The 23,897-nt window shown below is 44.0% G+C and overlaps 1 protein-coding gene across 1 annotated transcript; it reads left to right on the forward strand.

The window, feature by feature from the left end:
• The first annotated feature begins 522 nt into the window (after positions 1–522).
• On the forward strand, positions 523–2,768 carry LOC142466908 (uncharacterized). The gene has a single exon (XM_075572507.1). The coding sequence runs from the start codon at positions 1,007–1,009 to the stop codon at positions 2,051–2,053; it is 1,047 nt and encodes a 348-aa protein (XP_075428622.1). The 5' UTR covers positions 523–1,006; the 3' UTR covers positions 2,054–2,768.
• The last annotated feature ends 21,129 nt before the right edge of the window (positions 2,769–23,897 follow it).

The following is a 23,897-nucleotide window of genomic DNA, read 5'->3' on the forward strand; positions in this document are numbered from 1 at the left end:
GGACACACACAGGGGAGAGACCACATGTGTGTGGGGAATGTGGGAAGGGATTTAGTCAGTTATCCCAACTGAACATACACCAGAGGACACACACAGGGGAGAGATCGCATGTGTGTGGGGAATGCGGGAAGGGTTTTAGTCAGTTATCCCACCTGAACACACACAAGAGGACACACACAGGGGAGAGACCGCATGTGTGTGGGGAATGCGGGAAGGGATTTAGTCAGTTATCCCAACTGAACATACACAAGAGGACACACACAGGGGAGAAACCGCATGTATTGCACCGACACACTTTATTCGAGCAAATACCCAGTATGTACCTGGCAGATACCTGGTATGCGCCACTCCTCACCTCTGACAAGCCCCGTTGCGTTTGCCTTCCCAGCCTGGGTTCATGCCTGGCTGACGGGCGGCTGATCTGTTAAATGATCATGATTAGGATTTAATAGGCTGCAATGCTTCGCGTGTCTACCAGATGGCATAAATTCATGAATTGTAATGCAGTATATATATATATACTGTGCAGTATTGCAGCCAGCGGGAATAAAATGCTTCAATCCCTGCCTGGAAAATAACCCAATGCACTCGGGCAGAAAACAGTCACAAACCTCAATACACCCGGGTATACCCGAATTCGTGGGACTAGCCGAGCTCGAATAAAGTGTGTTGCCAGTGTATGTGGGGAATGTAGGAAGGGATTTAGTGCCTTATCCAGCCTGAAAATACACATGAGAACACACACAGGGGAGAGACCGCATATATGTGGGGAATGTGGGAGGGGATTTAGTGACTTATCCAACCTGAAAATACACACGAGGACACACACAGGGGAGAGACCGCATCTATGTGGGGAATGTGGGAAGGGATTTAGTCGGTTATCCATCCTGAACAAACACCAGAGGACACACACAGGGGAGAGACCACATGTATGTGGGGAGCAATTTAGTGATTTATCCAGCCTGAACACACACAAGAGGACACACACAGGGGAGAGACCACATGTATGTGGGGAATGTGGGAAGAGATTTATTCAGTTATCCAACCTGAACATACACAAGAGGACACACACACAGGGGAGAGACCACATGTGTGTGGGGAATGTGGGAAGGGATTTAGTCAGTTATCCCAACTGAACATACACAAGAGGACACACACAGGGGAGAGACCGCATGTGTATGGGGAATGCGGGAAGGGTTTTAGTGACTTATCTAGCCTGAACACAAACAAGAGGACACACACAGGGGAGAGACCGCATGTGTGTGGGGAATGCGGGAAGGGATTTAGTCAGTTATCCCACCTGAACATACACCAGAGGACACACACAGGGGAGAGACCGCATCTATGTGGGGAATGTGGGAAGGGATTTAGTCGGTTATCCATCCTGAACAAACACCAGAGGACACACACAGGGGAGAGACCACATGTGTGTGGGGAATGTGGGAAGGGATATAGTCAGTTATCCCAACTGAACATACACAAGAGGACACACACAGGGGAGAGACCGCATGTGTGTGGGGAATGCGGGAAAGGATTTAGTCAGTTATCTCACCTGAACATACACAAGAGGACACACACAGGGGAGAGACCGCATGTGTGTGGGGAATGTGGGAAGGGATTTAGTCAGTTATCCCAACTGAACATACACCAGAGGACACACACAGGGGAGAGATCGCATGTGTGTGGGGAATGCGGGAAGGGATTTAGTGACTTATCTAGCCTGAACACAAACAAGAGGACACACACAGGGGAGAGACCGCATCTATGTGTGGAATGTGGGAAGGGATTTAGTCGGTTATCCATCCTGAACAAACACCAGAGGACACACACAGGGGAGAGACCACATGTATGTGGGGAGCAGTTTAGTGATTTATCCAGCCTGAACACACACAAGAGGACACACACAGGGGAGAGACCACATGTATGTGGGGAATGTGGGAAGAGATTTATTCAGTTATCCAACCTGAACATACACAAGAGGACACACACACAGGGGAGAGACCACATGTGTGTGGGGAATGTGGGAAGGGATTTAGTCAGTTATGCCAACTGAACATATACAAGAGGACACACACAGGGGTGAGACCGCATGTGTGTGGGGAATGCGGGAAGGGTTTTAGTGACTTATCTAGCCTGAACACAAACAAGAGGACACACACAGGGGAGAGACCACATGTGTGTGGGGAATGTGGGAAGGGATTTAGTCAGTTATGCCAACTGAACATATACAAGAGGACACACACAGGGGAGAGACCGCATGTGTGTGGGGAATGCGGGAAGGGATTTAGTCAGTTATTCCACCTGAACATACACCAGAGGACACACACAGGGGAGAGACCGCATGTGTGTGGGGAATGCGGGAAGGGTTTTAGTGACTTATCTAGCCTGAACACAAACAAGAGGACACACACAGGGGAGAGACCACATGTGTGTGGGGAATGTGGGAAGGGATTTAGTCAGTTATGCCAACTGAACATATACAAGAGGACACACACAGAGGAGAGACCGCATGTGTGTGGGGAATGCGGGAAGGGATTTAGTCAGTTATCCAACCTGAACATACACAAGAGGACACACACAGGGGAGAGACAGCATCTATGTGGGGAATGTGGGAAGGGATTGATTCAGTTATCCAACCTGAACATACACAAGGGGGCACACACAGGGGAGAGACCTTTCTAAAAATGCCAGGCATAAATTCTTTGATTTTGATGCGATTGCCATTATGGGAACGCGTGAAGGAATTCCCTAGAATCACGTATGGGCAATTCAGGCATAGGTGACATTTATGATCACTGAATATCAGAGATACTAACTATCTGTGGACATCTATGATAGTAAAATAATGTCCCTTCACAAAGGAGCAACAATTAGGAGGTAGAAATCAAAAAAGAGACACCAATCCAAAACTTAAAATGTAGACATTTATCCAGCATTGGTAAAAATTGGAGGCTTACAGGATTCCGAATGATAAACAGCAGAGATCCAGAGGGAGAGTGTCTGCTGTGGAGTTCCGGTGGCGTCTGCTATACGCGTTGAAGAAACCGGAAGTGACGTATCGGCTCCCTGAAGCAGCGCAGGTCGGAGACCGTGTGAGGAAGCAGCATCGTGCAGAGATCCCAAGAACGCGACTCGGCTGGAATCTACACGTATACACACTTGCTGTTTATCATTCGGAATCCTGTAAGCCTCCAATTTTTACCAATGCTGGATAAATGTCTACATTTTAAGTTTTGGATTGGTGTTTCTCTTTTGGATTTCTACCTCCTAATTGTTGCTCCTTTGTGAAGGGACATTATTTTACTATCATAGATGTCCACAGATAGTTAGTATCTCTGATATTCAGTGATCATTAGTATCTAGCTTCTTTATTGTGCTCTTATGAGAGCTTTGCCTGTGTATGTGTAATGTTAATTAACTGCACTATGCGAGTATCACGTTTTTTCTTTAGGCACTGACGCTCCCCTGATTCTTCTCCTTTGTACTTTGCGGACCGTGAAACAGTCCTTAAGGGTTTGAGTGTTTGTTTGTTTTATCACTTATTGCACTTTATTTTGATATAATTAGTCACTTTATTTCACTGCATGGTTTGTGTTTATTAGAGTGTTTGAGCGCCATCTAGTGTATTTTTTGTATAGGTGACATTTATGGATGCCCACTGGTCTTGTCAACCATGTTGTTTTTCCCGCATATTTGGTTGTTGGGTCCGCTTGAGTCAAATAGTCTCCAAGATTACGTCCTAGCAGAATCGCGGTGGTTGAACAAAGTTGTTTCCAATATGCTTATCATTAGAAATGATATGGCAATGTTTCAGGATGCTTCTCTAAATAAAGCCTGAGGCTGTACTGAAAGTACTTTTAACGTTAAAACGGTTATCATTATTGGTTTTGCTCTCTGGTTTGGGCAACTTCTTTTTGTCGGTTCTTCTTGCTTTCTCCAAGGCCGTAGAGATATCCTTATTGTCATATCCCCGCGCCAGGAAACGTTCCTTCATATCCAATAAGGCTTGATCAAGTTCCAGCGGATCGCTGGTGATTCAAATTATTCGTAAGAATTGTGAATAAGGCAGACCTTTTTTCAAAGCAGCTGGATGATGGCTTGTTGCATACAATAAAGTGTTCTTACAGTATCTGTTTGTTTCTGAAAGATCCTTGTGGCTTATGACCCATTGTATTTGTATACAACTGTGTGTAGAAACGATGCCTCTTTAATACTGAAATTCACAGTGAATCAGATGGTTGAGGGTAGTTTGTTCAGGTCCTCAACAAATTTCAGTAAATCAGTCTCTTGTCCATCCCAAATGAGAAACGCATCATCAATGTAGCGTCAAAATTTGACAATGTGTCCACTGGAGATATTATTGTTGAAAATGTACACTGGCGACACACTTTATTCGAGCTCGGCTAGTCCCACGAATTCGGGTATACCCGGGTGTATTGAGGTTTGTGACTGTTTTCTGCCCGAGTATATTGGGTTATTTTCTAGGCAGGGATTGAAGCATTTTATTCCCGCTGGCTGCAATACTGCACAGTATATATATATATACTGCATTACAATTCATGAATTTATGCCATCTTGTAGACACGCGAAGCATTGCAGCCTATTAAATCCTAATCATTATAATTTAACAAATCAGCCGCCCATCAGCCAGGCATGAACCCAGGCTGGGAAGGCAAACGCAACGGGGCTTGTCAGAGGTGAGGAGCGGCGCATTCCAGGTATCTGCCAGGTACATACCGGGTATTTGCTCGAATAAAGTGTGTCGGTGCAGTATCTTTGCTTATATGAGTCCATGAATAAGTTTGCGTACGAAAGGGCCATATTGGACCCCATAGCGGTTCCCATGAATTGCAGATAGAATTGTTTCTCAAATTTGAAATATTTATTGTGGAGAATAATGTCCATTAATTATAGTAAAAAGTCAGACGGGGGACCCTGATGATTGGGAAAGTTGTCAAAGTGGCTCCTGCTCTCCGCAATTCCTTCATCATGCTTAATATTAGTATATAGGCTGGCTACGTCCCAGGACATACTTGAAAACGAGAGGTAACTCTCAATGTATTACTTCCTGGTAAAATATTTTATAAATAAATAAATACGTCCATTGTTACTAGAATTTTCTCCTCTGTGATACCAGATAAAGCACTTATCTGATTGATGAAGTCAGTTGTATATTTAACAAAGGACTTCATCTGGGACACCTTGGGTTGAAGGAAAAAATCTACAAATTGAGAAGGGTGGTCAGTGATCCCCTGGTAGATATTATTGATCTGCCTGGTGGTGATGTGATGGATTTATGTATTTTAGGTAGAATGTATATGGCCGGTATTATAGGAAAAGGATGTTTAAGAAACTTTCCTGTATCCTCTGTAATCCACCTGTTAGAAAGGCCTAGTTCAATAATGGAATAATTTCCTTTTAAATTTTACGGTTTGGATCTGTTGATGAAAGTTTGTATTGAGAAAGGACCCCCAACTGTTTAAGGATTTCACCACGGTAATATGTATAAGGCATAACCACAATACCCCCACCTTTATCTGCTGACCTGATTATAATCTCTCAATTATTCTGCAGAGACTTCAATGCTAAATGTTCATCCATAGTGAGATTTGAAAAACTAGTAGCATAATTTTTAATCTTGGTTTTGGGATCATTTTCAACCAGGTTCATAAAGGTGAGGATACTGTGTTATGCGTTAATGGGTCGAATGTACTCATAGGCTTAAAGGCACTGAATGAATTGGTGTTTGCCTGGAACGGGATTTCATATTTTTCTGTCTCCCTTTGCAGCTCATAGGATTCATGTCTCCCTAGTTTGGCTGCCTGTCATTTTCCCTATCCCAGCAGCTAGCTGCATGTGAAAGACAATATTATCGATACAAATGTTGTTTACACAGCCCTAGTCAGTGTTGGTTGCCCTAGCAACCTCCTATTCTCCTAAACTGAGAGTGGGCTATTCCAACCCCCCTTGTCTTTAATCACAGTTAGTCTGTCCCTGAGACTATTCCTGTTAACCAGATTCCCCCACACTTCCTTTTCCACCCAGGACACAGTGAGTACAATACCTGCTTGCTAATAACCCCGACAAGGCCTTTCTGTTTTTACCGTAGTCTAACCTCATACAAGCATTTCAGACAGAGAAGCACTCTCTACTCACACTACACTTGCAAGTACCCCTTTGTTTTCTCCTTCTGCAATAAAGTTAAGAAAGACAATAAGGACTTGTTATTCTTTGGAAGAAGGAAGACATGAGTTAAGCTATCTGGGTCTATTCATACTGTAGGCGGACGCTCACAGAGGTATGCAAGGGAGACTGGTTATGGTGAAATTAAATAAGGCTTTTATTGCGCCTGTTTCCTTAACATCAGGAAACCATCCAAACAAGGGGTAAACAAAGCTTCTATTCACTTGGGAGTATTTCTAGTGAAATACTATGCAGTCTACAACTCCCTTTAGATAAGCATGTCTCCCAGCCCCAAACATATAGCATGAAATGAACAGATATAAAAAGTCTTATAAATGAAAGTCTTATCTGTTTGTAGTGGTTTGGAGGAAAAATCTTCTCTGTCCCTGGTTGCTCCCTTTTCCTCAGGGTTTGTCAGCATTCAGGGTTAGAAGTTTCCCCTGTGTCTTGAAAGCAGCACTGCTGTTTTTTCTTGCAGGCTCCAAACAAATTTCCCCATATTCAGTCTCACAAGTTGTGAGACTTCAGGCACAATCTTCCTTCCTGTCTCAAAAGACAGGCTTTTCTAAGCAATCTAATCAGGCAGGTGGTGTTTGTTAATTGACTACCAGCAGTTAACCACCACACTGCTGGATTAGAGGCACGTCACCTGAACAGGGATAACTCCCCTGTTACATACCTCCCCTGTTTGTGGGAAGCTCGGGCTTGCCACGGCCAAAAGCCGTCCTTCCACTCTCATTCTAGATATCTCTGTGACTTGAATGAGAGTGGATGGAGGAAGAGAACCCCAGTCCCGCTGGAATTGGAGCCCTTTTTCCAGTTTATTCGTGTCTCCTCCTGAAGGTGCTTGAGATCAGCACTCCTCAGTCGCTCGAGGAGGACTTTTTCTAAGTATAGTCTTTTTGCTATGTGCGCGGTCATGAGATTTCCCTCGCGTCGGGTGCTTGTCTTATTGTAGGCAGACTGTATGGCAGCAGTTGCAGAGGGTTTAAAAACAGCCCTTTGAGTTTTTTGCTCTTGAAGCTGTCTCTCTGCCCTTTTCCCACTCAATGGGGTTGCTAGTTCAGCCTCTTTGGGATTAAGTTGCAATTCCACACCCACTTCCAGAGAATGTCCCATCTTTTCAGCTTCATCAGCTAAGGATTCTTCTGGTTTTGATTCAGCACGTGTACCTTCTTTTATTGCCTGTTGGGTGGCTGAAGGTTTTGCTAGTGCTTGTTTAGGTGGTTCAAATTTTGCAACCTTGTCTTTCAGACGAGCGGTATTCCCAGCTCTCACTGCACCCTTGTCTTCATGGGATTTTGTGGCTGTGGGATACTGACGCTTAGTCAGGGTCAATACTTGTCCTTGTAGAACTTTCATCTCATCCGCGAGTGATCCCTGTTTTTTGAGTGCGTCTTGCAAGTCTCTTCTCAGGGAATTTATCTGCATGCTTTGCTTTCTCTGAGCTTGCTTCCACATTTTTATTGCATTGTGAAGCACTATGAACTTCTTTGCTTGGGCCACAGTTACTTGTTTCAGTTTCTGGACCTTCTTGTGCTCCCTTTTGTGCCGAGTCACCTGGGTTCTAAGCTTGGCCTTTAGCGATGCTTTGGTGATGCTCAGGGTAGCCTTCAGCTTCTCATGCTGCTTTGCGGGGACATACTGGGTAATCAGACATTCCTGCAGCACTTGTATTTCTTTAACAGCCTGCAGAATGTCTTCCTGCAGAGTTCGCTGCTTCTCCTCGGACATCTGGAGGTGCGTACGCAGACCTTGCAGTTGGTTCTGCAGTCGGTGCTGTGCTTCAAACTTCTCACCTTCCAACAGTCTATTTATTTCCTTAAGCTCGTGTAGCTTTTCATTCTTTTCCTTGACTTCGTCTGTCAAATGAAAATTTTCTTCTTCCAGTTTTAAGTTTTCTCTTTTTAATCTTAAATTTTCTCCTTTTTTAGTCTCTGTACTATTCAGGGCCTCCTTGCAGTCCTCCTTCCATTTACACACATATGCTTTGAGAATGACAGTCTCCTGGCGTGAGACTTTATTCTCTAGGTTGAGGATCTGAAGCTCCTTCTGAGAGACTTTGAGATCTGTCTTAAGATTGACAATCGTTTCTTTAGATATGTCCAGCTCCTCAGTGAGACTGTGTAGTTCCTTTCTGGAGACTTCCAGGTCTGTGCGGCAGCTGTTGGTCTCATGATGTGAGGCATCCAGTGCTCTGCGGAGTGTCTGAACCTCTTTCTGAGATACATCCACCTCTGTCCGGACACTGTTGACCTCCTGTTGTGAGGCATTCAGTTCTATGCGAAGAGTGTGACCCTCTTGCTGAAAGACTGTCATCTGCTTTAGTGCCTCATATTTCCGCTTCAGCTTAGCCATCATTTTATCAGATTGGTTCTGCTTTTCATCCATGGCGGAAATAGTAGCGTTTGCAGTATCTAGCTCAGTCTTGAGATTGTCCAATTCTGTCCTGGCCAAAGAGTCAATTGTGAGCACATCTTTCTGTAGCCTCACATTATTTTTCTGTAGCTCTGTGTACCCATCTTTCTTTTGTTTCAATTGTTCACGGAGCATATCACAGTCATGCCTGGCATTTTTCAGGGCATCTTCAGGGCTGGTCAAGGGATCGTCACTCACTGGTTCCGGCTCCACTTCCCTTGGATGGTTGGTTGAGGGTTCCTCACTGTTGGCACCGGACAGACACTTCTTTGGGGTACACGACTTCTGCCTTGGGCCCTCTGGATATTCGGTTAACCGCGGGACGAATTCTCCATTTTCTCTAGGCTGCAGGGCAACCCGGTCCCCCTTTTCCTCCACAGGATCTGCGGACGTGTCTGTTCCTTCCACGGTAAGTGAAGAACCGCTTTTCTTTTTACGCCTTTTTGTTTTGGATGACTCCGTCCCATCAGGAATACTGAGGTCTCCTTCTTTATTTGATAGTTCAGCAGCTTCATTATATACGCCAGGCTTTTCTTGCAGTTGCTTTAGCTGACAGAAATATTGGGTGATCTGCTGCTCCCGCTCTTTCTCTTGTCGACCATATTCGTCATCATAGAGAGCGGTCTTTTCTGTTCGTGCCGAGTTCAGGCACCCCCCACCATTCTTGGGGTGTTTAGTGGGTGTGACTCAGTTCGGGTTCCCCGTAAGAGATGTCTTCCTCCTTATTGGACTGGAAGGGCCACACTTCCATGGGGTAGGGTTCATTACAGGAATGCTGCATCTTGTCCTCCATTTTGGGGCTCTCGGGTTTAGTTTTTTTCCTGACCTCAGGAGGCACTATTGCAGCTGTTGCCACTGTATTTGCTAGAACCAATTGTGGTAGTCTTACAGGTGGGCATATTTTGCTTGTAGAGGTCGTGGCTCCCACAGGCATCTCTGTAGACTTTTTTCTTTTTCTTGGGTAAGTTTTACAATATTAGCAGTACTGTGCATGCATTCTCTCTCTTTAGGTATACTGGATGTGCAGTTGCTAGGTAAAAACTTCTATTTGCTTTACACCATATACTTGCTAGGTGTAATCTCTCATTAGGTATGCTGGATGGGCAGTTGCTAGGTAAAAACGTCTGTTTGCTTTACACCATTTACTTGCTAGGTGCAATCTCTCTGCTTCAGCCAAATAATGTGGTTTTCTGCTTGAGTTCAGTCTCAACTTTGGGTATTATGACATTCACTCTTCACACTTCGGGATACCTTTTACACAGCTCAGCAATTCCTTTTTTCTAGTAGGCAATTTTACCCTCAGCACTTGTTTACTGAAAATTCCCCTGCTTCAGCACAGTCTTGCATCAATTTTCACACTTTTCTGCATATACTCCATTCACAACTGGTAGTCCTATGCGGTGTGGCAGCCTTTACTTGCAGAATCAGTACCGCTCATTGGTCACCATCTGTATTCACTGCTTCAGCTAAACATTTGAAAACAACAAACGCCTATCCCTTTTAAGGGCTAACTCACTTCTTGAACCCTGACTAAGGCTGGAAAGCAAACCCCCTATTTCAATGACCATATTACACTTTATTGTGATAGGCAAATAAGATTTACCTGCTTCAGCAGTCTCTCTCTCTCTCCTCTTGGGATTGGGGAGAAGAGTCCATCAGTGGTTTTGTATGTTTCAGTGCAGTGTAAGTTTCCTGCCTGGGTGTGTATCACTTTAACTCTGGTCTCTGCTGCATGAGATTTTTTTGTTTATGTTGCTCAGACTGTTTGTAGGCAAAAAGCATAAAAAAAATTTCACAGCCAAACTCCGGGTTCCTTCTAACTTCAAGAACCCCCTCTCATCCCACTTCTGACACCATATGTAGGCGGACGCTCACAGAGATATGCAAGGGAGACTGGTTATGGTGAAATTAAATAAGGCTTTTATTGCGCCTGTTTCCTTAACATCTGGAAACCATCCAAACAAGGGGTAAACAAAGCTTCTATTCACTTGGGAGTATTTCTAGTGAAATACTATGCAGTCCACAACTCCCTTTAGATAAGCATGTCTCCCAGCCCCAAACATATAGCATGAAATGAACAGATATATAAAGTCTTATAAATGAAAGTCTTATCTGTTTGTAGTGGTTTGGAGGAAAAATCTTCTCTGTCCCTGGTTGCTCCCTTTTCCTCAGGGTTTGTCAGCATTCAGGTTTAGAAGTTTCCCCTGTGTCTTGAAAGCAGCACTGCTGTTTCTTCTTGCAGGCTCAAAACAAATTTCCCCATATTCAGTCTCACAAGTTGTGAGACTTCAGGCACAATCTTCCTTTCTGTCTCAAAAGACAGGCTTTTCTAAGCAATCTAATCAGGCAGGTGGTGTTTGTTAATTGACTACCAACAGTTAACCACCACACTGCTGGATTAGAGGCACGTTACCTGAACAGGGATAACTCCCCTGTTACACATACCCTATACAGAACCCTGGGTCCAGAATAGTAAAAACAGAGACCGTGTGGTGGAGGTCAACACAGAAGCTGCTACTCACAGCCTTTATGCTAAAGAAACAAGCAACAGGCTCTATACACAAAGCCATCAACCACAGCACAAGCTTAATGCCCCCACCGCTGTTCAGAGCAGCCTCTACAGCAGAAACAAGAAACAGCTTTATGCTAAGAAAAGTGCAGCATTACACAGCTAAACAAAGCAGCAGCTTTATGAAAACAAGCAGCAGTTTTAAACAGCAACAGCACAAAAAGCACTGCCAGCAGATCAGTGCATAACGCACAGAACTTTCACTGTCCTTTTCTGTTTGAGTCCACCCTCTGCACAGCTTCACAGTGAGGAGCTACAATCCCACCTACCCCTGCGCACATCCCCACGGCTAGAGCACCAAGGGCCACACCACCGGACACCCGCCAGGACATGGGTCAGAGCCACCGGACACTTGTGAGTACAGCCACCCCTACGCTGACCGCTGCAGGACACCGATCGGCATTATCTGAGACAGTCGCCCATCGCTGAAGCAGGTAACAGACCGCACCCCACACGCACTGGCTAAAGGCCTACACACACCTGCAGCATGGCAGAACTCAGATCCTCACCAGACACCCCGCAGGAGAATGACCACTCAGACATAGAGACCGCTGCACAACTGCAACAGGCGCAGGCAGGCGCAAGGCCAAAACGGATAGTGGTATGGAGGTAGAATGGGGGCAAGTGCAAGTTTGACAAGCAGTGAGACACCCATAGTAAATACAGATAATACTAGAAAACTTCTAAAGACTAAACCAAGTGGGAGCAGAAAGGAAGGAGCAGTTAAGATAATAGTACAGGCTGAAAAAAAACTTAAATGCATGCTTGCTAATGCAAGAAGCCTGACAGATAAAATGGGGGAGCTTGAATTAATAGCTGCAAGGGAGCAGTATGATGTCATAGGCATTACTGAAACATGGTGGGATGAAACTCATGACTGAACAGTTAATTTAGAGGGTTATTCTCTTTTTCGGAAGGATCGAACAAATAGAAGGGGAGGTGGAGTATGTTTATATGTTAAACTGGATCTAAAACCTATTATAAGGGATGATGCTTATGAAGGGAATGATGAAAATGTAGAGACTTCTTTGATAGAAATTAGCAGTGGAGATAAAAGTATAAAGAAAATGTTTGTGGGAATATGCTACTGTATAAACCACCAAATATCTGTGAGATTGAGGAAGCTAAAATACATTTGCAAATGGAGAAGGCATCAACACTGGGTCATGTTTACATAATGGGGGATTTTAATTATCCAGACATAGACTGGGGCAATGAGATTAACATTACAACAAAAGGAAACAGTTTTTTGGGGTTGCTTAAAGACAATTATATGACCCAAATTATTGAGGAACCAACCAGGAGAGGGTATGTAGAAGTAATAACAAATATTCAAGTCCTGGAACATTTGGGTAACAGTGATCATAACATGGTCTCATTTGAAATAAATTATCAAAAAACAGATTACTTGGGTTCAACAAAGACCTTAAACTTTAGAAAGGCAGATTTTAATAAACTGAGGTCTAATCTAGTAGTAATACAATGGGATGATGTTTTTGCAGGGAAAAATGTAGAAGATAAATGGGCAGTCTTTTAAACATTGTTAGAAAAGCACACTTATCAGTGTATACCCTTGGGTAATAAGTATAAAAGAAATAAGTCAAAACCAATGGGGCTAAATAAACAGTTGGGGAGGAAATGGACAAGAAGAGGAAGGCGTTTAGATTCTTTAAGTCAGAAGGGACATCGTATCAGAATTATAAGTAATGTAACAAAAATTGCAAAAGGGCAATCAAATTAGCAAAAATGGATAATCAAAAAAGGATTGCAATAGAAAGTAAGGTCAACCCTAAAAAGTTCTTTAAGTACCCTAATAACAAAAAAAGAGAAAAGAAAATATAGGAACCTTTCAGTGTGAGATGGGTAGGCAGATTATTGGAGATAAGGAAAAAGCTGAGGTATTAAACAAATTCTTTGCCTCTGTGTTTACCAGGGAAGAATCAAGTTCAATAGTAGTGCCGCAGGAGGAAGCCACAACCTCCATATTAATGAACAATTGGTTAACTGAGGAAGAAGTTCATAAGCGACTTGAAAAAATTAAAGTAAATAAGGCACCTGGCCCAATGGCATACATCCAAGAGTTCTCAAGGAGTTAAGCTCAGTAATAGCCAAACCATTATATTTAATATTGAAGGACTCCATTTCCACATGCTCAGTACCACAAGATTGGCGTAAAGCAGATGTGGTGCCTATATTTAAAAAGGGAGCTAGATCACAGCCGGGAAATTACAGACCTGTAAGCCTGACTTCAATAGTAGGGAAACTACGTGAAGGTTTAATACGGGATAATATTCAGGAATACCTAATGGAAACAAAATTATTAGTAATAGTCAGCATGGATTTATGAAGGATAGATTTTGCCAAACTAACCTTATTTGTTTCTTTGAGGAGGTTAGTAGGAATTTAGACCAGGGTAATGCAGTTGATGTGGTCTACTTAGATTTTGCAAAGGCTTTTGATACGGTTTCACACAAGAGGTTGGTGTACAAAATAAAGAAAATTGGACTCAGTAATAATATACGCACCTGGATTGAAAACTGGTTATAGGACAGACAACAAAGGGTTGTCATAAATGGAACTTTTTCAGGTTGGGCTAAAGTCGTGAGTGGAGTACCTCAGGGATCGGTACTGGGACCCCTGCTTTTTAACTTTTTTATTAATGACCTTGAGGTTGGGATCGAGAGCAAAGTCTCCATCTTTGCTGATGATACTAACTTGTGTAAGGTAATAGAATCAGAGCAGGATGTAATTTCTCTTCAGAAGGACTTGGAGAGACTGGAAACGTGGGCAGGTAAATGGCAAATGAGGTTTAATACAGATAAATGTAAGGTTATGCATTTGGGATGCAAGAATAAAAAGGTGACTTACAAATTAAATGGAGATATATTGGGGGAATCCTTGATGGAGAAGGATTTAGGAGTGCTTGTAGACAGCAGGCTTAGCAATAGTGCCCAATGTCATGCAGTAGCTGCAAAGGCAAACAAGATCTTATCTTGCATCAAACGGGCAATGGATGGAAGGGAAGTAAACATAATTATGCCCCTTTACAAAGCATTAGTAAGACCACACCTTGAATATGGAGTACAATTTTGTGCACCAATCCTAAGAAAAGACATTATGGAACTAGAGAGAGGGCAGAGAAGAGCCACCAAATTAATAAACGGGATGGACATTCTAACTTATGAGGTGAGGCTAGCTGAATTAGATTTATTTACATTAGAAAAAAGGCGTCTAAGAGGAGATATGATAACTATATACAAATATATTCAGGGACAATACAAGGAACTTTCAAAAGAACTATTCACCCCATGGGCAGTACAAAGGACTCGGGGCCATCCCTTGAGGTTGGTGGAAAGGAAATTTCACCAGCAACAAAGGAAAGGGTTCTTTACAGTAAGGGCAGTTAAAATGTGGAATTCATTACCCATGGAGACTGTGATGGCAGATACAATAGATTTGTTCAAAAAAAGGTTGGACATCTTTTTAGATGGAAAAGGTATACAGGGATATACCAAATAAGTATACATGGGAAGGATGTTGATCCAGGGATTTATCCGATTGCCAATTCCTGGAGTCAGGAAGGAATTAATTTTTCCCCTTAATGGGGTTTTTTGTTTGCCTTCCTCTGGATCAATATGTAAGTATAGATATAGGATAAAGTATCTGTTGTCTAAATTTAGTATAGTTGGAACTTGATGGACCTACGTCTTTTTTTCAACCTCATCTACTATGTAACTATGTATGTAACTTACATAAAAAGCGCGGGAAAAGTACAAAATTGACATTGAAGCGCACCGCGCTAAATTAGAGAAGGTGAAGACTGATCACAACACAGCTGTATTCATTCTTTATTCTTATTCCTATTTTGTAGATGTTATCATATGTTCACTTGTGAGTTTTTGATTCTATTAGATTTGTCACACTGTATTTCTAATCATAGCATTTATTATATGGTTTTTCTTTATTTTTTTTACTTCATTATTTGTTTTATGTTTTTCTTTCATTGTTATGCTTTGACTCACTCCCCGGTTGGTTCATTTGTCCCATTCAGGCTCCTGTAGCCTATTACTTGATTCACATCACCTGACTTCAGGAGTTTTTGGCGCGAATGTGCTCAACACAGGGAGAAGTCAGGGTATTTAAAGAGATCTCTCACAAGCATGGTCACGCTTTGATAAAGCACCCTTTGGGTGAGAAACGCGTCAGATGACCACTTTTTTGTGCCTTGTTGCTATTATGCGTTACTAATACATTTTTGTATTGGACACGAACCACCAGCCCTATCTTTTTGCTGTGATCAGTCTTCACCTTCTCATTCTACTTACCTTGGACTGAAGCACACTACGCCGAGACTGCAGAGACGCCATTGTGAGCTTATTACCTGTCTTCATTACTTACCGACCCCGACAGCCAGAGTGTGATTACATCGCTCCAGCCGTCCACACCGCCGGGTTGACATCTGTGCACACCATGGGGTGAGTGCTGCTTCATTCATCACTTACCCTTTATTCATTCATCAGTTTCCCCATGTCGGCTTTCAACGGGGGCTTTATTGGGAGCAGGACGGCATTGATCCTACAAATACATGCGACATTGTGCTATTTCAGGGGTTATTGTTTCATGGCATACATTGTCTCAGATCCACAGTGATATTTTTTTGCTCCGTGTTGGAATACTTAGTAGCACCAGTGATCCCATGAAGATTTCCACTTCTCCTTATTCTACTAAATTAGAGAAGGCCTGGGAAGCAACCACACTTGGAATATGCAATGTCGCAGGCACTGGCAATTATGTACAACAGCTCGAGCAGGCAATAACTCAATTAACGATAGATCACTCGTGCTACCAAGCGCTGTCACAGGCATATTTTACATATCTAACAAGAACTAACACGGAAGATAGCCTGCGAGAACGTGACCTGCAAAAAACGATTGATCTGGAACGTGACGGCATCGTGCAGACCGCCATCACGGAAGCGCAAAGTGAGAGAAATGAGCTCCTCCTGGAGACTGCATCACAGCGCTCCTGCACATCCAGGCACTCATTAAGATCAGCTAAATCAGTGCAATCTAATGCATCTAGCGCGAGCGCAAACGCTACCAAGGCACGAGCCACCGCAGTGGCCACACGTGATAAGGCCGAATATAGTCGGAAAGAGCAAGAGCAGACTGCAACCACCGCCGCTGCAGCCGCTGCGCGTAGGAAGGCCGAATTTGACGCGGAACTAGAGGCCCTAAATCAAGAAAGAGAAGCCGCCGTCGCCATAGTCCAAGCCTAAGTCTTAGAAGCAGCCTTGAGACAGGATGGCGGGGAGCAACCGTACAGACGGATAGCCTCAGAGGATCCAGTCCAATGCACTGAGGACTATGTGAGGAGCCTCTTCAGTGTAAACACCAGCGCGCCATCTCAACACGACGGGAGTGACACCACAGACACCGAAGACTCGCTAGGTCCACGTGGAGAAGACGCTGTTCCTTCAAGGGTGCACGCTACCTGGGATAACCACAGCCGCAACAGTGATCCACACGCCAGCGCGCACATGGATGCACTACATCAGGCTCGCAATTCAGGTACACCCACATGGGAAAACGCAAGTCCTCACACTGAGCAATCATCACATGTCCACGCCAAGGATGAGGCGACCGCAAGGACCCTCCCTGCAACTACCTCAGAACGCGACCACACACCGATGCCTCAGGCCTATCAGACATGGGCAAGTACATGATCCGGCGTGACATGGTGCAAACAAAACTTACCAACGTTGACGACCATCCTGAGAACTACCGAATATGGAAGTTCACATTCAAAGACGCAATCAAGAGCCTGGGCTTCTCCGCAAGGGAAGAACTCAGCCTGCTAACCAAATGGCTGGGGAAAGAATCCATAGAACATGCGAAGAGACTCAGGGCAGAAAACATGAACCCCCCCCAAGTTGGTCTTGACCTAGTATGGGAAAGGCTAGAGGAGTGCTACGGTAGCCCCGAAGCAGTCGAAAATACACTTCGAAAGAGTTGATGACTTTCTTAGAATCACAGCCATAGACTACTCGAAGTTACGAGAACTCGGGGATCTGCTGCAGGAGCTGGAGTTTGCAAGGACCGACCAATCCCTAACAGGTCTCAATGTCCTAGACTCAACTCGTGGAGTGAGACCCATCTTGGAGAAGCTACCCTACAACCTCCAAGAAAGATGGACATAACAAGGCTCCAAATACAAAAGGGAGAAGCAAGTCGCCTTCCCTCCCTTCTCATTCTTCTTGAGCTTCATTCGCAGAGCAGCAAGGACAAGAAACGATCCCAGTTTCATCTTAGGTGCGCAGACCACACACAGTGTGAGCTACCTGAAGACTGAAAGGCCAGCGGTGAGATACGGTAGTGCTAGAACACCTATCTCGGTCCACAGGACGGACGTATCCCCCATGACCCAAACAAGTCCCGACCAGTCGGTCACTGAAAACAAGAAACCAAGGGACCCAATCAGGGAATGTCCCATACACAAGAAGCCACACCCACTTAACATGTGCTTTGGGTTCAGGATGAAGTCCCTAGAGGAACGCAAGAAGTTACTCAGAGAATTCAGAGTTTGCTTCAGGTGCTGCGATTCCACAACCAATCTAGCCAAAGACTGTAAAGAGGCCATTAAATGTGTAGTGTGCAAAAGTGACAAGCATGTAACATCGCTACATCCAGAGGCGCTGACACTCCACCAACTCAACAACCCATCTTCTATAGCAGAGCATGGCGGGGAGGAAGGAGAAGGAGAGCCAACATCTGTCACGTCTCCGTACACCGAGGTTTGCGGAAAAGGATGTGACAAAAGGTCCTGCTCCAAAATATGCCTTGTCACGGTGCACCCCCAGAGACAACCTGAGAGGGCTATTCGGATGTATGCAATCATCGCCGATCATAGTAACAGATCATTGGCGAAGGCGTAATTCTTCAGCTTATTCAACACACAAGACAATGCCTCACCCTACACCCTCGGAACCAGTGCAGGGTTAATTGAGACAACAGGGAGAAGAGAAAATTGCTACATCATATGTTCAGTGGACAACAGAGTGAAGATAGCTCTCCCCACACTCATCGAGTGCAAGCACATGGCGGCAAACAGGGAGGAGATTCCCACACCAGACGTGGCCATCCCCCACACCTCAGAGGAATAGCCAACTACATCCTGCCGGTAGAACAAGGCGCCAAGATCTTGCTGCTGCTCGGTAGGGACATCCTGAGGGTACACAAAGTCCGTAAACAGCGCAACGGACCCCACAACGCCCCATTCGTCCAAAGACTGGGTAATACAGGGCAACATGTGCATTGACAAAGGGCACGATCCAGACTATGTTGACGCCCGCAGATCAGTGATAACAGAATGTGGACACACATCCCTCTCCAACCCATGTCTTGGCTATATCCTAGTGACAGGAAGGCCAAGCGAGGAGAAGAGACAAGGTCATACCCCTGAGATCAACAAAAACATCTTCGCATCAGGGGAATGTGACAATGGCCTAGGATGCTCAGCAGTCCAGACCACTAAGGATGATGAGTCGACTCCACCGAAGTAAGAAAGTAACCTCCTGAAGGTGACCGACAAAAGGATCGTTCAAAGGAAAAGAAACAATCGGACAGTCCTCCTGCGAGCAATGGCACAGCTGAGACGTGCAGTCATTCCTCTCCGCAAAGTACCAAGTAGCAAAGCAGCCAGCCGCCACGGCTGGCATAGCCGCAAAAGATTGCACCCTGCAGGTGAAGCTACAGGGGCAAAAAGACTGTCCTCTCACACGCCTAAAAAGAGACAGTCGCAGAGACATTTCACAAAGGGATTTACAAGGGCAAAAGAGACTTTTCTTCGTTATGTCCTGGGAGAAAACAACCTCCTGAGGGCAGTTAATAAAGAGACACAAAGGCGTATCATCAAAATATGTGGAGACGTTCTCGTGCAAGAGAATTGTACCGATGACCTAGGATGCACAGCATTCCAGACAACAAGGGACGACGGCAAGCAAACACCATCGATGGAAGATAGAGAATTCCTGAGGTTAACGGTCAAGGAGCTCTTCAAAGACGGACAGGGCAGTTGGGTGACCCCGCTACCATTCCGCTCACCAAGAAGACACCTCCCAAACAGAGACAACGCCATGTCTAGGCTTCCTTCGCTCCGTCTGAACCTACAAAGGAAACAGGAAACCAAGAAACACCTTGTGGCCTTCATGCAAAGGATATTACTTAGCGGACATGCAGAACCAGCGACCTCTCTGAAGGAAGGCGAAGAATGCTGGTACCTCCCATCATCTGGTGTCCACAACCATCAGAAACCTGGGTAATGTTCAGCTCCAATGCTCAGCACCAGGAAGCCTCTACAAACGACGCCCTACTCACTGGACCAGACTTGTTAGACAGTCTTCCACATTCGCAAGGCGCCAAAAGCCATCTCCTCCTGCCAAACGCCAGGTGATAGAGTGACAGACTACCACGACTGGCACATCCACAAGGTGATTCCTTCTGTAGAGAAAACTACAGAGGCAAAGGGACTGTTCTCCCATAAGTTTAAAAGAAAACAGTGCCAGAGACTTTCAAAGAGAGACATTGTGGTTCACCCGGCTAACCTGGAGCGGTGCATCCACCCAACATCCTTTGCTAAAAGAGTTTGCCAAAGGACTTTGAAGCCAGTGATACCGGCCGGTATCACCTCGTTATGTGGATGTGAACTCTGCATTGTTATGTTATGTACTGTTATGTATTCACATATGTTCCACATATTTTTTCATATAGTGGTATCTCCAGATACCAGACGGGGAGTGTCCTGGAACAGGATTTCATATTTTTCTGTCTCCCTTTGCAGCTCATAGGATTTAATGTCTCCCTAGCTAGCTGCATGTGAAAGGCAACATTATCGATACATATATACACAAATAGACAGCACTCTAAATAAAGTAAAAACTCATAAAGTACAGGGTGCAGACGGAACAAAGTGGGCCCAAACAACCCCACTGAAGATCATAGAAAACCCAAAAAAGATCCAGCACACACTGATTGATAGAGAAAATGAAAAGAGTCTCGGATTAAGCCAAAATTGAATAGCGATAATAATAGAACAATAGGTATCACAAATAGGAATGCTTAACGACTATAATCACAGAATATATGGTTCTTAAAAAGCACAACAGTAGGGGGGGAAAAAACCGGGAAGGGGAGTGGGGGAAAAAAAGGAAAACTGCTAACAAAAAAACATATTAAGACAATGGGGGAGGGTAAGAGGGATAAGAGCCCAGATTTCAGAGGGCAGAGTTTAGAGAGAGTGATACTCCCACGCCGGTTCTGCGAGACGTCAGAGCGGGGGCAGAGCCTGGAGCGCGCGTCACTGCCACGCTGGTTCTGCTGATCAACAGAGCGGGGGCGGAGCTTACTGCGCGCGTCAGCGGGGAGGCTGGATGAGCGCCCGCGTCGTACACCCAGGCGAGGGGCAGGATCAGGATCCGCAAATGCCGGAGCAGACTGCGCAAGGTCCGCGTGCCTCACAGGACCGGAGGAATGCGCATCTTGTGTGTCTGTCACCGGAGGGCCAGTAAGGTATGGAGATGGCCCTTGAACGCCCCGACGACGAATCCTCACACTTTGTAAAGGGGCATAATTATGTTTACTTCCTTTCCATCCATTGCCTGTTTAATGCAAGATAAGATGTTGTTTGCCTTTGCAGCTACTGTATGACTTTGGGCACTATTGCTAAGCCTGCTGTCTACAAGCACTCCTAAATCCCTCTCCAAAAAGGATTCCCCCAATTTATCCCCATTTAATGTGTAAGTCGCCAGTTTATTCTTGCATCCCAAATGCATAATCATACATTTATCGGTATTAAACCTCATTTGCCATTTAACTGCCCATGTTTCAAGTCTCTCCAAGTCCTTCTGGAGAGAAATTACACCCTGCTCTGATTCTACTATTTTACACAATTTAGTATCATCAGCAAAGATGGAGACTTTGCTCTCGATCCCAACCTCAAGGTCATTAATAAAAAAGTTAAAAAGCAGGGGACCCAATACCGATCCCTGAGGTACTCCACTCATGACTTTAGCCCAACCTGAAAAAGTTCCATTTATGACAACCCTCTGTTGTCTGTCCTTTAACCAGTTTTCAATCCAGGTGCATATATTATTACTGAGCCCAATTTTCTTTATTTTGTACACCAACCTCTTGTGTGAAACTGTATCAAAAGCCTTTGCAAAATCTAAGTAGACACATCAACTGCATTACCCTGGTCTAAATTCCTACTTACCTCCTCAAAGAAACAAATAAGGTTAGTTTGGCATGATCTATCCTTCATAAATCCATGCTGACTATTACTAATAATTTTGTTTTCCATTAGGTATTCCTGAATATTATCCCGTATTAAACCTTCAAGTAGTTTCCCCACTATTGAAGTCAGGTTTACAGGTCTGTAATTCCCCGGTTGTGATCTAGCTCCCTTTTTAAATATAGTCACCATATCTGCTTTTTGCCAATCTTGTGGTACTGAGCCTGTGGAAATTGAGTCCTTGAGTATTAAATATAATGGTTTGGCTATTACTGAGCTTAACTCCTTGAGAACTCTTGGATGTATGTCATCGGGGCCAATTGCCTTATTTACTTTCATTTTTTCAAGCCACTTATGAACTTCTTCCTCAGTTAACCAATTGTTCATTAATATGGAGGAGGAGGTTGTGGCTTCCTCCTGTGGCACTACTATTGAACTTGATTCTTCCCTGGTAAACACAGAGGCAAAGCATTTGTTTAATACCTCTGCTTTTTCCTTATCTCCAATAATCTGCCTACCCATCTCACACTGAAAGGGTCCTCTATTTTCTTTACTCATTTTTTTGGAATTAAGGTATTCCCCTGAGGAAGGTCCCATTCTGTAGGACCGAAATGTTGGGTTTCTGGATGTATTTTTGCTATCACTAATACACTTTGATTTTCAACATTGAGTGCTGTCTCTTGTTTACCAATCCTTGGAACGGTAACGTATAACTATATATATATATATATACATGTAGAGGTATCAGTACCGTGTTAGCCGAGCTTCAATAATCAAAAAATAAATAGATGATACCGTTCTGTGGCTAACGAAATGCTTTTATTTGTGCGAGCTTTCGAGATACACTGATCTCTTCTTCCGGCGATGTTACAATGAATGTATTCATGAATTCATTGTAACATCGCCGGAAGAAGAGATCAGTGTATCTCGAAAGCTCGCACAAATAAAAGCATTTCATTAGCCACAGAACGGTATCATCTATTTATTTTTTGATTTTATATATATATATATATATATATATATATATATATATATATATATATATATACAGTTGTGTGAAAAAAAAGTACACCCTCTTTGTGTGAAAAACGAAGTACACTTTAGGATTCAATATCTTGTACTGTAGAACCACCTTGAAGTAATCGTTTTCTGTATGACTGTATCAGTCTCTCACATCGTTGTGGAGGCCTTTTGGCCCACTCTTCTTTACAACGTTGCTTCAGTTCATTGAGGTTTCTGGGCATTTGTTTATGCACAGCTCTCTTAAGGTCCTGCCACAGCATTTCAATTGGGTTGAGGTCTGGACTTTGACAAGACCATTGTAACACCTTGATTCTTTTCTTTTTCAGCCATTCTGTTGTAGATTTGCTGGTGTGCTTGGGATTATTGTCCTATTGCATGACCCAATTTCGGCCAAGATTTTGGTGTCGGACTGATGGCCTCACATTTGACTTTAGAATACTTTGGTATACAGAGGAGTTCATGGTCGACTCAATGACTGCAAGGTTCCCAGGTCCTGTGGCTGCAAAACAAGCCCAAATCATCATTCCTCCACCACCGTGCTTGACAGTTGGTATGAGGTGTTTGTGCTGATATGCTGTGTTTGGTTTTCGCCAAACATGGCGCTGTGCATTATATCCAAACATCTCCACTTTGGCCTCGTCTGTCAAAAGAACATTGTTCCAGAAGTCTTGTGGTTTGTTCAAATACAACTTTGCAAAACTAAGCCGTGCTGCCATGTTCTTTTTAGAGAGAAGAGGCTTTCTCCTGGCAACCCTTCCAAACAAACCGTAATTATTCAGTCATTTTCTAATTGTACTGTCATGAACTTTAACATTTAACATGCTAACTGAGGCCTGTAGAGTCCGAGATGTAACTCTTGGTTTTTTTGCAATTTCTCTCAGCATTGCACGGTTTGACCTTGGGGTGAATTAGCTGGGACGTCCACTCCTGGGAAGATTGGCAATTGTCTTGAATGTTTTCCAATTTTGAATAATCTTTCTCACTGTAGAATGATGGACTTTAAATTGTTTGAAAATGGCCTTATAACCCTTCCCAGATTGATGGGCAGCAACAATTGCTTCTCTAAGATCATTGCTGATGTCTTTCCTCCTTGGCATTGTGTTAACACACATCTGAATGCTCCAGACCAGCAAACTGCTAAAACTTGGCTTTTATAGAGGTGGTCACACTTGCTGACGATCAATTAATCAAGGGCATTTGATTAGCAGCACCTGTCTGCTACTTAGCATCTTAATTCCTATGGAAGAAGTAATGGTGTACTTAGTTTTTCATTGTGTAGATAAAGGTAAAAGACAGGCGCTACTTGTCAGATGAAACCAATAAATAATATGTGGAAAAGTGATTGAGAGAAATGGGTGACCCAGCCCCTTGCTCAAACCTCACTGGTTGGACCTGTTTCACGGGTTCCAAGGATTAA

This window comes from Ascaphus truei, chromosome 15 (genome assembly GCF_040206685.1).
Source record: "Ascaphus truei isolate aAscTru1 chromosome 15, aAscTru1.hap1, whole genome shotgun sequence".
Lineage (NCBI taxonomy): Eukaryota > Metazoa > Chordata > Amphibia > Anura > Ascaphidae > Ascaphus > Ascaphus truei.